General features: G+C 40.9%; 1 protein-coding gene across 1 annotated transcript; it reads right to left on the minus strand.

Annotated features, from left to right (window-relative positions):
- Positions 1–209: 209 nt before the first annotated feature.
- Positions 210–1,583, minus strand: LOC148292496 (F-box protein At5g03970-like). The gene has a single exon (XM_088245840.1). The coding sequence runs from the start codon at positions 1,581–1,583 to the stop codon at positions 210–212; it is 1,374 nt and encodes a 457-aa protein (XP_088101966.1).
- Positions 1,584–15,510: the final 13,927 nt, after the last annotated feature.

Consider the following 15,510-nt stretch of genomic DNA (forward strand, 5'->3'; position numbering starts at 1 on the left):
CTGCTTGTACTGCTAGTGCCACTCTTCAATGTGTCCGCAGGAAAACTGTTTTTTTGCTTTTTGTTCACTACGGTGTCCTCATTGGCTTTTCCCTTCTTACCTGCTTTCAAATTATTCGCAGGGCGGGTGTTCTGTTTCTTTGTACTGGAAGCACAACTTTTTTCATTAGCAGTACTGATATTTACCACCGAGCAAGCACGCTTCTTTCGCTACATGTGGTTTGAACTCAAGCTCTGTTTTTGTCTCGTAGTTACTGGAGTCGGCCACCATGGGATCACAAATGGGAAGACAGCTCTCCTATGGTGATTCTGAATCGTACCATAGCTACGCGGAGTGCTCAAATAACACGTTATCCTTCCTCCATCATTAATGTTGAACATGACAACGTGTCCAATAAAATCTACATACAAGATATCATCATCATTTGGGTCGAAAGCAAGCAACATTATCTCATCGCGCCAGCAGCCCTGATCTCTCCATTTCATGATCACTGGATTTTGTGAAAACATCCCGTTCAGGGAAATTCTGCGTACTAAATGCCAATTGCTATCGTTATCGACCTGATCATCTTTCAACTCCCAAACACTCAGCCGATCCATGAATCCATCTTCATTATTTCCGCTGAACTGGCACATTCGCAGACGCTCTCCTCCTCCTCCAACTCTACACACACTTGGGAGATCAAATGTTGCAATGACAGGGACCTGATCATCTTCAGGCTTATCAATGAAACGACAATTATATTTTTTATCAACATTATTGTTTGAGTAGGGATCCAAACCAATAAGAGAGCCATCACTACTGCTCATCCAGTACAACATTCCATTGTAAGCAACGCCTTCATGTCTTACATCCAGATAGAAGCTTCTTGGGCATAACACAATTGTTTCTGTCCATTTACCAGTCTCAGAAGAGAAAATCTCTACTTTGAATTGGACGGAACCCCCTGGAGATTCAGGAATTATACGCACAACCCTGTACCTATACTCAGTATTAAGCTGGAATAATGCTTTACTAGTACTACTTTCTTCTTTTCTTTGGTCAGTATCTTCCTTGCATTCCTTATAGTAGGGATCACAGATGAATCCAACACCTACTTCCTCGTGGCATTGAGGAGGAGAAGGAAGAGCTTCCCACTGCTTGGTGTATGCATTGCAAAGGTAGTAATCACGTTGAAAACGCATGGTTGCACAACATAAAACTAAGTCGTTATATGTTCCTACCACCATTGGTTCACCCTCTTCTGTCTTGACAGGCCCTTGAAAACAAGGGAGGCATCTCAAAGAGAACTTGAGCTTTCCGAGCGCTGGAGGCTGCTTGGACATGGAAAAGAACTTGCTTGTGTACTTTGGATTTGTGAAGAATTCTCTTCTGTGCTCTGGATTTGTGAAGATTAGTCTAGGACGTGGAATGGGCTTTTGGTTATCATTTTGTTGACGTAGAAATCGGCCAACAAAATAAGGATTATAAACGAGACTATACCAACGCTTCGAGACACAAGTGCATTGAACTGCATATTCACGGGGAAGTCGACAAAGGATTTCAACCAATACGAAATCAGGGAGATCATCAAGATTGAACATGGTGGTGGGTTTTGATATAAGTTTCAATGGCGATGTGTTTTTTTTATCTTTGTAAGTGGGACTCGCAGAGTGGTCCAAGAGATTGAGATATATTGTAGTGTTGAAGCTTCGTTTTCTGTTGGTAGTAGTATCACCAGGTCTCGTGGTGAAATTAAGACGGACGGATTGATGGACAGATCGATTGCAGAGAGATTTTGAGAGTTGGGACGTGCGTATGTCTTGAGCGTTTGCGTTTTGGAGATTTTGGGTTAAAGCTACAGAATCTTTATATAATGTATGTAATTACGAATCCCAATACAAGTGAAATAAGATATCTCAACCCAATACAAAAAGAAATAGGAAAGGAATACAAAAAGAAATTAAGACCGATTGAATTTTTATTTGGGAGCTTCACTAATATACCCAAAATAGGGGCTGAAATTATAAAAAAACCCACATAGAATGCACTTTAGAAACACACCCAAAACTCATTTACTACATAAGAAATTGGTGTTTAAGTTCCTATAAATTACGTGATTGCCATTGATCAACTTAAAAAAGAAGTCCAACACAAAAAAATTTAAATAGCACCCAAAACAAACCCAGCCCAATTTTATAAAAAAACCCAAACAATTCATTACAAACAAAACGTCTTGAAAACCATAGCTTCATTAATGTGTCATGTTGATTAATGGTTGTAATGTTCCAGTCTAGGGTAATAACACTGCTAGTTTGCTGTCATGTTGATTAATGGCTGTAATGTTCCAGTCTAGGGTAATAACACTGCAAATGTAATGTTCCAGTCTAGGGTAATAACACTGCTAGTTTGCTGTCAGGTTGATTAATTGTTGTAATGTTCCAGTCCAGGGTAATAACACTGCTAGTTTGTTATGACATCCTATTTTAATGCATGTCTACCTCATGTAATGTTCCAGTCTAGGGTAATAACACTTCTAGTTTCCTATGACATCATATTTCTAATGCATGTCTACCTTTGTAATGTTCCAGTCTAGGGTAATAACATTGCTAGTTTAATGTCAAGTTGATTAATGGCTGTAATGTTCCAGTCTAGGGTAATAACACTGCTAGTTTGCTATCATGTTGATTAATTGTTGTAATGTTCTAGTCTAGGGTAATAACACTGCTAGTTTGTTATGACATCCTATTTCTAATGCATGTCTACCCCATGTAATGTTCCAATCTAGGGTAATAACACTGCTAGTTTCCTATGACATCCTGTTTCTAATGCATGTCTACCCCTATAATGTTCCAGTCTAGGGTAATAACACTTCTAGTTTCCTATGACATCCTATTTCTAATGCATGTCTACCCCTGAAATGTTCTAGTCTAGGGTAATAACACTGCTAGTTTACTATCATGTTGATTAATGCTTGTCAAGTTGCTATTTCTAATACATGTCCAACAAAGAAAAGATGAAGAAAGAACCAACTAGACCAACTCAAAACAAGTTGAGCCTAGATTGTTAATACTATTATGTCATAGAAGTACGTTGTTAATACTTTGTCATAGAAGTACATTGTTAATCCTCTGTAATAGAAGTACATTGTTAAACAAAAATAAGATCCATAACTGAAATAGTAACAAAAGATAAATCGATCATCAAAGCTTAAAATACATTTCGAAAATCAACTAAAATCCGAAGAGAAACACATAATTGAAGCAAAAGATCAAAAATCTCAAGTCCAAACCAAACAACGACAACGACGACAATGATGACGACAACGACAATGACGACGTGGCGAAGAGGAGTAGAGCTAAGAGCATTTGATCAAGGGTCGTTCGAGGTCTTGAACAATCCAAAAAATAAAAATAAAAAATCAATAGAAGCACGATTTTAGAACAAGAAATCGAAGGTGAAATATTGAAAATTGTAGATTAAAGATGAAGAATATAGTTGGACCTGAGATTGAGCTTCAATGGAAGCTCCTTTTGCTCCAACACTAGAGAAAGCACCAGCGAGAAAGGAGAAAATAAATCTAATTTGGTTTTTTGGTAGATTTGGTTTTTTTGGCAGATTTGGTTGTTTTGGCAGATCTGTGCAGATCTGGGCAGATCTGTGCAGATCTGGGCAGATATGATTTTTCTCTCTCAAATCCATAATACAAAGGCAATATAGGTATTTAACACACACAAATAAACTAAAAAACAGCTGTTAATTTTTGTGTTTTTTTTTGGGTGTGTTTATAGTTTTTAAATGATATAGGGTTTCTTTATAAGACTATGTCTAAGATTGGTTATATAACTAAATTTCTATTTTTATTTTTTATTTTGACAAATTTAGGAAAGAGAAAAACTTATACACACGGATACCATGGGGACCTAAACCCAGTACCCCTTGAGAGCACACCAAAAGCCTATGCCAATCCAACTAAGGCCATCTCTAGCAATGAATGGCTAAACATAGGACACCCATAAAATTTAGCCCATTTATAGTTTTTTAAGGAATAGTGCTAGGCTTATATTTTTAGGACTCCTTTCGTATACTGTATTAGACTCTAGATAGGAGTAAATAATCCATGTCAGCTGTTTGGTGTCAACTTGTATTATTTAATTACCTGACTATTTTATACGGGTTGGGCTTTTAATACTCTCCTTACTTGACTAACTAATACAACTCACACACCCCAATTTAGATAATACACGCTTAATTATACAGTTAGGGAAAAAGAACACACACATTCACGTGAAAAATCTGACAGCGTTATTTTCAGCTTCTTCTCCCTAGGGTTCTTTTCTGCCTCTAAGGTTATTCTCTTCACTTTTCTCCAGGTATCCATCTCTCTCTCTCTCTCTCTCTCTCTCTCCAATATGCTTCTTCTCTCTTCTTCTTTCTTTATATATTTAATATTTTATTAAATTTTTCTGGAAATTAGGTTATGAGTTTTTTCTTTTTGACCTTTTTTTTTCTTGCTGTATTGGAACAATACATGAGGCTGTGTATCCAACTCAATAATCAAATAATCATCATGCGGCTGTGTATCCAACTCAATACATGCCGCTGAGTTTTTCTTGCATTTTTTCTTTATGTATTTCATCTTCTCCAGGTATCCAACTCAATAATCAAATTATCATCCCAAGCCAATGATTAGAACAATACATGTCGGCTACGCATGGGTGTCCAAGCGATTCTAGTGATTGAAAAATCTCCAAACTGCTATTCAAGACTTATACCTATATGATTAGGACATTGAGTGGAACAACTTTTGTTCTTGAACCAACCCCAAAAAGTGATTGGAGATGGTTGGAATCGCGAGTCGGAACATGCCAAAACTTCAATCGCTAAATCGACAACCAAAACGCAAAAATTGATCCTATACAACTCAACCATTAGCTAGAACACATTGAGAGCATGAAAAAACATACATAGATCGAAGAATTTGGTAGCCAAAAACGTTTGAACGAGCTCTGGAAAATCTAGGTAAAAATCGGCCAAATTCTTGATTTTTCCGGCAATTGTGGTGGCTGCCGGCGTCGAGGATGGGGCGAGATGGAAGGAGGAGGTGGTGGCAGTTCGTTTGGGTCCGGCCTCGTGGCCGGAGGCCGGTGGCGGCGGCTGGGGCCAAAAACTAGATCGATTTCACTGTTGGGGGAGGGTTTGTTGCACGCACGGGAGAGAGAGAGAGAGAGAGAAGGGATTTTCAGATTTTAATAAACCCACTTTGACATATTTACTATTATGCCATTGAGCTTCTTTTGATTGTCTACGCACTCATCTCGGTACGATCTACGCAATAGTTCCAATCATTTGCCCGAAATCCTTCCGGGTTAAAAAATGGCCAAAATGCCCCTACCCTCAAGGGCAAATTTGTTATTTCACAATTTATTAAATTAATTATATTTTGGGTCGAGATGTTACAGCCTACCCCCTTTATAAAAAATTTCATCCTCGAAATTTACGTACCCATCAATTGAAGAGATAAGGGTACTTGGCCCGCATCTACGCCTCAGGTTCCCAAGTAGCTTCTTCAACAGTTTGACTCCTTCACAACACCTTCACTACTGGAATGGATCTGGAGTGCAACACCTATTCCTTTCTATCCAAAATTTGCACTGGGTGCTCTTCATACGTCAAGTCTTCTCTCAACTCCACGGGTTGATGTTCTAGGATATGAGAAGGATTGGGCACGTACTTCCGTAACATGAATACATGAAATATGTCATGGATCCGAGATAATTCTGGAGGTAAGGCAAGTCTGTAGCCAACGGGTCCGATGCGTTTCGTGATCTCATAAGGTCTAATATAACGAGGGCTTAACTTCCCACGTTTCTCGAACCTCATCACACCCTTCCAAAAAGAGAGCTTCAAGAACACCTAATCCCCAACTGCAAACTCAAGATCCTTGGACCTGTTGTCAGCATAACTCTTTTATGTGTGGTCTTTAACTTTTCTCGGATCATCTTCACCACCTCATTCCAACAAATAGGAGTTCTACACAGCGTCCCATACAAAGCTTCATACAGAGCCATCTCAATGCTTGAATGATAACTGTTATTATATGTAAACTCCACCAAGGCAAGAGGAGTATCCCAACCATCCTTAAGCTGCAACACACAAGATCTCAACATATCTTCCAAAGTCTGAATCGTCTTTTCTGATTGTCCATCGGTTTGAGGGTGAAAAACAGTACTAAATCGTAACTTAGTTCCCATAGCATCATGTAAACACTTCCAGAATCGAGACGTGAATCTAACATCCCTGTCCGACACAATGGACAAAGGTGCTCCGTGCAATCTCACAATCTCATCAACAAAAAGCTTAGCCAGTTTCGTCAAGGAATAAGTTTCTTTTATATGTATGAAGTGGGCGGATTTGGTGAGTCGGTCAACTATCACCCAAATCTCGTCATGCCCACTTGAAGTATGTGGAAGTTTGAAAATGAAGTCCATTGTAATAAGCTCCCACTTTCATTCAGGGATCGGAAGTGGTTGCATAAGTCCAGATGATCCCTGTCGCTTCGCTTTCACTTGTTCACAAATCAAACATTTACTCACATACCTAGCAATATCACCGTTCAAATGTGGCCATGAATAGTACTCACGTAGAGTCCGATACATCTTAGTACTACCCAGGTGCATAGAATAGGTTGAATAATGAGCTTCCTCCATGATTTCTCTCTTTAACTCTTCATTCTTAGGTACACAGAGACAAGTTCCAGTTACCAAAGCTCCATTTTCTCTTATTGCATAATCCGTCCGTGTACCATTCTCTACTTCCAACCTTAACATACAAAGGGTAGGATCCTCCAATTGAGCTGCAATCACCCGCTCAACTAGAATAAGCCTCACATGCAAACTAGTGAGTATTCCACCCTTTTGACTTATTCCCAATTCTACTCCATCCTTCTGCAGTTCCACCAATAACGGAAGATAGGCCATTCTGAGATGAGCTAAGCTTCCACTAGACTTCCTACTCAAGGCATCAGCTACCACATTAGCTCGGCCAGGATGATATTTGATCGTGCAGTCATAATCCTTAATTAACTCCAGCCAACGCCGTTGTCTCATATTCAACTCATTCTGAGTGAAAAAGTACTTGAGGCTCTTGTGATCTGACATGACCCGTCCTGAATTTCTCGGAATCCGGGGCGAATCCAATGAAAGTTCCAGCATCTTATTGATGCCGGGCCCACTTACTAAAAACACGAGACTTTCTGCGAAATTTCGGCAGAGTCTCCCCTGAAAATTAGACATTCCCAAAAATTCTCAACCTATCAAAATCACATTTAATAACTCCAACTGGTAGCATACACAAGATAACTCATACAGTTTACATAGATGGCCTCCGGCCTCACAATCAAACCTTAGTACGGGCGATAACAGAGCAATCTAAGAATTTCGGTTTATGAAAGGAACGAAATTCAACATACGTAAAGGTAAATAAAGAGGAAGTCGGGGCTTGGAAGTTCAAGCTTGGCTCTTCCGCTCAGTTCAGTCAACTACTGTCTTGGGGGGAGGGGGGCGCAAAACAGAAAAGTGTGAGTGGACTAAAAAAAGTTTAGTTTACAGTTGAAACCAACATAATATAACCCCATCGTTTAGAAAACGATGCTGAAAACCATATGCATTCAAACAATCATGGATATATATATATATATAAATTTTGGTCAAAACCATAACGAAATCCAGAATCCCATAATGATAATTAGTTTCTCAACCCAATCAAAACTTTTATACTAATCCCAAACCATTATCTCGAGATGCGTGCCCATTGGCACGATGAGCGAGGAAGTATCCTCACCCTCACCGATAAATAATAATAAACGAATATATATATATATATATATATATATATATATATATGTACATAATATGAAATCTATAAGTATGACATCACCTAGTTGTACTGGGGAAACAATCCAACCGGGGGATTATTTGACTAGTCCACATGGAAGAATCCTCAATTGACCATGTGGCTAGGGAACGAGCCGTCCAACTGGGACTAAGCTCTCCAGCACGTACATCAGAATCCTCAATACTCGTACGCTTGTGACAAGTCCTACGCACGCAGACTAACCCCGCTAAAGGTCTACGAAAACACCTCGTCAAGGGTACCCGGGTTCCAACATATCCAAGTATCTCACATTTCAATTCCATTCCATAATTTCCGTAACTGAGGAGGTACATAGGGTAGTACTTATATCACTTCAAACTAACATAACTACAATCCATTTTCTTTCCGTATCCTCACATCAACACCCCATGTACCCCCACACATAACCAACTATAGCTAGAAATTCTCAAAATCCAAATATATAAATTCAAGATACTCAAATATGCCAAAACCCAAATATATTGCAAATACTACGAAAATATTAAGTTGAACAATTGAATATATAATGAATTCAATAAACCATTAAATTCATATGCATAGTTTTTCCATCATAAAACAATGCTTATTATTTGAAAATAAAGTCCACTCACAAATAGTCCTACATTGCTTGACCCTAAGAGGGTCCCCCATGTGCGTGCGAGTAACCGGAGTACCTATTTACAAACATGAGCGTTAGATTAACATAAAGCGTTTCGAACGAAAACTTTAAATAAAATCCTAGTTTTCTCGGGTTTCAAGCAAGTGTATGAGGAACGAGACGTTCCTAAAGTCCAATTACGTGTTTCGGATGATGGGATAGCCTCGGAAGATGCTCGGTCAACCGGGTGGTCAAACTTTCCATAATGGGTCAACTAGGCCCAAAGGGCCCACGACCTCGGATTTCTGATCCAGAAGTTCCTATGGGTTCAACAAGGTTTAATAAGTATGTCTTGCAAGTTTGGTCTAAATCGAACGGTCGGGTGGCTCACGATCGCACGAACGGATGGTTATCATTTAACGCAAACTTTCAGTTATTGAATCAGAACATCCGAGGCTCCGATTCATGATCTGCGAATTCCTACACGATCCTAGAGATGCCTAGATCAACATATATTAAATTGGAGTCGATCCAAAGGTCCAAACATATCAAACCCGGATAACGCATAATATGCAATATCCGATCGACAGTCAAACGATAACCAAAATCAAACCCGAGCATACGGTCGTGCTCGGGAAGATATGAGGATCATTTTAGGACCAAGAGGGACACCCAAATAGTGCCCACGCACCACCACACTCGCTGGCAGTGCGTGAGTGTCCAAAGTGATTCCGGCGATAGGAAAATCTCCAAATCGCCAGTGTCATTTTTGCAATTTTCGGTGGTGACGCTGGCTGTTGGTAGCGAAGATGGGGTGGAATGGAGAGAGGATATCATGGTGGTCCTTTTGGGATCGATGCCACCCAAAATGGTGGCCGGCTGTATTTATGGGGGGGTTCTGCGCACGGGTAGAGAGAGAGAGAGAGAGAGAGAGAGAGAGAGAGAGAGATTTTCAGATTTTTATTAAACCCTTTTTGAACTATTTACAGTTTTGCCACTACGTTTCTTTTGATCGTAACTTCTTCATTACAACTCCGATTTGAGCCCACTATGTGTCTACAAACTCATCTCTGCACGATCTATGTAATAGTACCAGTCACTTCCTCGAAATCTTTCTGGATTAAAAAGTGACCAAAATGACCCTATCCTCGGGGGCAAAATTGTAATTTTATAATTTATGACGCATGATTATATTTTGGGTTAGGATGTTACAACCTACCCCCTTATAAAAATTTCATCCTCGAAATTTGCATACCTGTCAATTGAAGAGATTTGGGTACTTGGCCCCCATCTGCGCCTCGGGCTCCTAAGTAACTTCTTCAACAGTCTGACTCCTCCACAAAACCTTCAGTACTGGGATGGATCTAGAGCGCAACACTTGTTCCTTCCTATCTAGTATTTGCATTGGTTGCTCTTCATACGTCAAGTCTTCTCTCAACTCCACAGATTGTTGTTCCAGGATATGAGATGGATTAGGCACGTACTTCACCTTCTCGGTTGTTGCTTGGATACTTTCTACTTTCTCTAATTTCCTGTCACCCACCTCATTCCAACAAATAGGAGTTCTACACTGCCTCCCATACAAGGCTTCATACGGAGCCATCTCAATGCTCGAATGATAGCTGTTATTATATGCAAACTCGACTAAGGCAAGATGAGTATCCCAACCATCCTTAAGTTGTAACACACATGATCTCAACATATCTTCCAAGGTCTGAATTGTTCATTCCGACTGTCCAATAGTTTGAGGGTGAAAAGCTATTCTAAATCGTAACTTAGTACCCATAGCATCATGTAAACACTTCCAGAAACGATATGTGAACCTTGCATCCCTGTCTGACATAATGGACATGGGCGCTCTGTGTAATCTCACTATCTCATCCACAAAGAGCTTAGCCAGTTTCGCCAAAGAATAGGTTTCTTTAATAGGTAGGAAGTGGGCGGATTTGGTGAGTCGGTCAACTATCACCCAAATTCCTTCATGCCTTTTCAAAGTACGTGGAAGTTTGAAAACGAAGTCCATTGTAATATCCTCCTACTTCCATTCAGGGATCGAAAGTGGCTGCATAAGTCCAAATGTCCTCTGTTGCTCCACTTTCACTTGTTGGTAAATCAAACATCAGCTCAAATACCTAGCAATGTCACCCTTCATATGCAGCCACGAGTAGTACTCTTAGGGGTCGTTTGGCACGGTGGACTGTCATGGACTGGACTAAATCCTGGGACTGTCTCGGATTAGCTCGGATTGGCTTAAGCTGGATTAAGTACCAACCTACGTTTGGTTCTACGTCGGACTAAGAAGCCGGATTGTAAAAATAGTGAAGACCTATGTTTGGTGTTGTGTCGGACTAAAAAACAAATATTTAATATATTTAAATTTAATTAAAAAATTTAATCTATAAATAAATAAAATTCTAATATTTATTTTTTTTGGTCAATTCATTATTTCATTAAGGAAAGAGGCAAATAAATTCTAATATTTAATTAGTGAAGCGTTTTCTTCTTCTTTTCTCTCTCCCCTCTCTCTTTTCTTCCTCTCTCTTCACCATCCCTTTTCGTTTCTTCTCTCTCTGTTTCTGGTTTCATTATTTTCAGCTTCTCTCTTTTTGGAACTTCCACGAATTGGAACTGCATGCAATTTGACAAAAAATCATTCAATCACAAACAACCCAGAAAGAGAAAAAGGCAGAAAATTACAGAACTTGGGCAGCTCATCTTCAGGCCTTTTTCCATACCTCTGCTCCAAAATGAAATTTGTAAAATGAAAGCCAAGTGTTGCCACCGAGTTTAGCAAACCAAGCAGACACATCCAAGTGTTGCCACCCACATCCTCTAGCCACACCTGAAACCCCCATAATCAAACTAATGTACACCAACAATTAACAGAAGAAGATTTGGCATTCCATGGACTTGGGATCGCAAGACCTGATTTTGACATGGCCCTTGCAATGGCAAATACAAATGTGCCACAATATCTTGGGGCTAAGACTCAAAATTCAAATTTCATTTAGCTGATGCCTAGAACCAAATACTTACCCAAGAAACCTCCTTTAAATCTCTACGGCGATGGCAGAGCCTGAAGCCACCCAAAATATAGTTGTCGCTGAAAGGCAATAACCCAATAATATATTTTGGTTCACCTCCATATCTCTCTGCAACTGCAAGCGACCTACCTCAATTGTAATGCAAAGCGAGAGACCAGAAAAACTTACCTGAGTATAGCTTGGAAGAAGAGCAGGAGTCCATATTGAACGAAACGAGAGAGAGGCGTTGAAGGTTGTCGGTGTTGGAGGACTAGCGTGTTTTATTTTGCGAACTCGCTAATTTGTGAAGCAAGTTTCAGCCTCACTAAATTGGAAGAGCGAGCAATGCGTTTTTTTTACTGTTAGGACTCTACAGTCTCATTTAAGTTAGTCCTCCCTCTTACCAAACATGATTTTCAAGTGCTATCTAGTCCAGTCCAGTCCAGTGAGGCCTACCAAACATACCCTTAGAGTCCGATACATCGTAGTACTACCCAGGTGCATAGAATAGGTTGAACAACGAGCTTCTTCTATAATAGGGTTTAGGGTTTAGTACTACCCGGGTGCATAGAATAGGTGGAACAGTGAGCTTCCTCCATGGTTTCTCTCTTCAAGTCGTCATTCTTGGGTACACAGAGACAAGTTCCAGTCACCAAGGCTCCGTCTTTTCTTATTGCATAATCTGTCCATGTACCATTTTTTACTTCCAATCTTATCACACAGAGAGTAGGATCCTCCAATTGGGTTTGATAGGCCGTTATCCTAATTATGACTGCATATAATTGCTTGCAGCTGTTATGCTATTATTGTATTGTAGTAACTGATATGGCAGCTGTTATGCTATTATTATATTGTAGTAACTGATAGGTTTACGTTTATGCTCCTGTGTATAAAGAGCTTGTAAAATCAGTTTTGATAATATAGAAAACTCTGTTTCTACATGGTATCAGAGCTAGACCCCGACCGGAAGTGTGCCAGCGAGGACGCTGGGCCCCAAGGGGGGTGGATTGTAAGACCTGTGTCTTGGGGAAACAAGAACGGTGATCAATCCCACATCGCTCGGGGAGGGAAAGGTGAAGTGCTTTAAATGTGTGGGCACTTCTCTTCCTAGAACGAGGCCTCACATGCAAATTGGCGAGTATTCCACTCTGTTGACCAATTCCCAATTCTACTCCATCCTTCGGCAGTTCCACCAATAACGGAAGATAGGCCATTCTGAGATGAGCTAAGCTTCCACTAGTCTTCCTACTTAGAGCATCCGCTACCACATTAGCTTGGCCGGAATGATACTCAACGCCTTTGTCTCATGTTCAACTCCTTCTGAGTGAAAAAGTACTTGAGGCTTTTGTGATCAGTGAAGATCTGATAGGTCTCACCGTACAAGTAGTGTCGCCATATTTTGAGAGCAAACACCACTGCCGCAAGTTCCAGGTCGTAGGTAGGGTAATTCTGCTCATGCTTCTTGAGTTGCCTCGAGGCATAAGCAATCACCTGATTATGTTTCATTAAAACACATCCCACGCCTTGTAATGATGCATCATTGTATATCACAAAGTTCCCAGTGTTATTTGGAAGAGCCAAAATAGGTGCGGTGGTTAACCGCTTCTTCAGCTCCTAAAAACTCTGTTCACACTCCTTTGTCCACACAAACGTAACTCATTTCCTCATTAACTATGTAACAGGTGCTGTTATCGAAGAGAACCCTTCCACAAATCGACGATAGTAACTTGCCGACCCCAGGAAACTCCGTACTTCTGTCACACTTGTGGGTTGCACCCAATTCACAACAGCTTCTATTTTATGAGAGTCCACATACATTCCTTCTACTGATATTACATGTCCAAGGAAGTCCACTCTATCCAACCAAAACTGATACTTATTGAACTTGGCATAAAGCTGCTTCCTTCAAAGTCTTCAATACCAACCTCAGATGCTTCTTATGACCCTCCAAATTTCGGGAATATACAATGATGTCGTCTATGAACACAATCACAAAGCGATCCAAGTAAGGTCAGAACACTCTATTCATGAGATCCATAAACGTTGCTGGGGCATTCGTCAATCCGAAAGGCATCACCAAGAACTCGTAATGGCCGTAACGAGTCCTGAATGTCGTCTTCAGAATATCTTCTTCTCGAACTTTGAGTTAGTGGTATCCCAATCTCAGATTAATCTTGGAAAAGTACTTGGCACCCTTCAACTGATCGAACAAGTCATTGATTCGAGGCAAAGGATATCGGTTACGCATTGTTACCTTGTTCAACTACATGTAATCGATACATAGCCTCATTGTTCAATCCTTCTTCACAAACAACACCGGTGCACCCTAAGGGGAAACACTAGTTAAGATGAATCCAAAATCAACCAATTCTTGCAATTGAGTCTTTAACTCCTGTAACTCTGCTGGTGCCATCTTATAAGGTGCTTAATAGATGGGATGGATTCGTGCCTGGAAGGAGTTCAATAGTGAACTCAGTCTCTCTCTGAAGAGGTAATTCAGGGAGATCATCCGGGAAGACATTCGGGAACTCTCGGACAATAGGAACATCTTCTAGATTCAAAGTGACCTCACCAGTATCAATGATGTGGGCTAAGTATCCCACATATCCCTTCTTGAGTAATCTTTTCGCCGTTATAGAGAAGATGAGACATGATGGGAGAACTCTACGCTTTCCATGGAAAATAGCCTCAGGTTGTCCCGGACTTCGAAGTACTACCTCTTTTTGGAAACAATCTACTGATGCACGATGCTTCTCCAACCAATCCATTCCCAAGATGATATCAAGATCAACCAAGTCTAAGGGAATCAAATCGGCTTCTAACAAGGCATCACCCACTTGGACATAACAGTCTCTGAATACCATGTCCGCAAACATGACATCCCCTGTAGGTAAAGAAATACTAAAGCTTCCTGCCATGGGTGTAGGTCGCCTACGGTACAAAACTACGTACGAGGAACGAATGTGTGGCCGCGGGATCTATCAGAACACGTGCAAAGTAACCAAAAATAGGGATCGTACCAGTGATTACGTCAGGTGTAGCATGTGCCTCCTGCTAAGTCATCAAAAATATGCGGCCTGCATAGTAGGAAAACCAGACTGGCCCCTCTGGTGTCTACCACCCCTGCCTTGGAAGTTAGACTGGACTCCACGGCTAGATGATGAACCCGCTGCAGAAGAAGATGCACCACTCTGTGTCTGACCCCGGCCTCGACTGCCTTGCTCATGCTGGGGCCCAGTCTCATGCCTAGTAGTACCACCAACAGTTAGAAGTGGGCACTCATTCTTATAGTGCCCTGCCTGACCATAGTAAAAATAACTCACACCGCTCCTCTAGCTAGGACTTCCACCTTGCCCAAGCTGTGGGCAACCCCTCCTGAAATGTCCCACCTGTCCACAATTATGATAGGTGGAGCTCGTCTATCTAGAAGGATCTCTGGCCGTACTTGCCATCGGCTGCTACCCCGAGGGCTAACTCCAAACTGGTCGAGAGCCAGATCTCCCACTGCCTGAACTGGCCGAGAGCCAGGCTTCTTGCCACTAGGGATCCCAGGCCTATTGCCACCAGGGAAACAAGGTGACATAGAAGTAGATTGTTGATCTTCACTTCAGGGCATTCGGGGGTGTGTATGGGAAATTTATGGCTCAATCTTTACTGGGAAACTCTCACTAGGCCCTGCTTGTTGCAAGGCTTTCCAATCAATTGATTCGAATTGCTTGGCTAAATTGCTTCCTCCTTTCTTACCTCCATTGCCCCAGGGATACTGTGCTCTAGGGAATGTCGCTGCTTCTAAAGTAGTTGGGTCAAAGCAGTAGTGGTCAATTGAGAGGATAGTTCTTGCAGGCAAAAAATTATATTTTTGTTCTCGATTAGTCATTGTCATGCAAATTTTACGTATACCTTGAGTTTTGCTTAGGTTGTGAATTGTGATGAATATTTTAAAGAGAATAACATCTGATGAATCTTATTGCATTAAGACTCTCTCTCTCTCTCTCT

This window comes from Prunus avium, chromosome 8 (genome assembly GCF_965620075.1).
Source record: "Prunus avium chromosome 8, drPruAviu1.hap1.1, whole genome shotgun sequence".
Lineage (NCBI taxonomy): Eukaryota > Viridiplantae > Streptophyta > Magnoliopsida > Rosales > Rosaceae > Prunus > Prunus avium.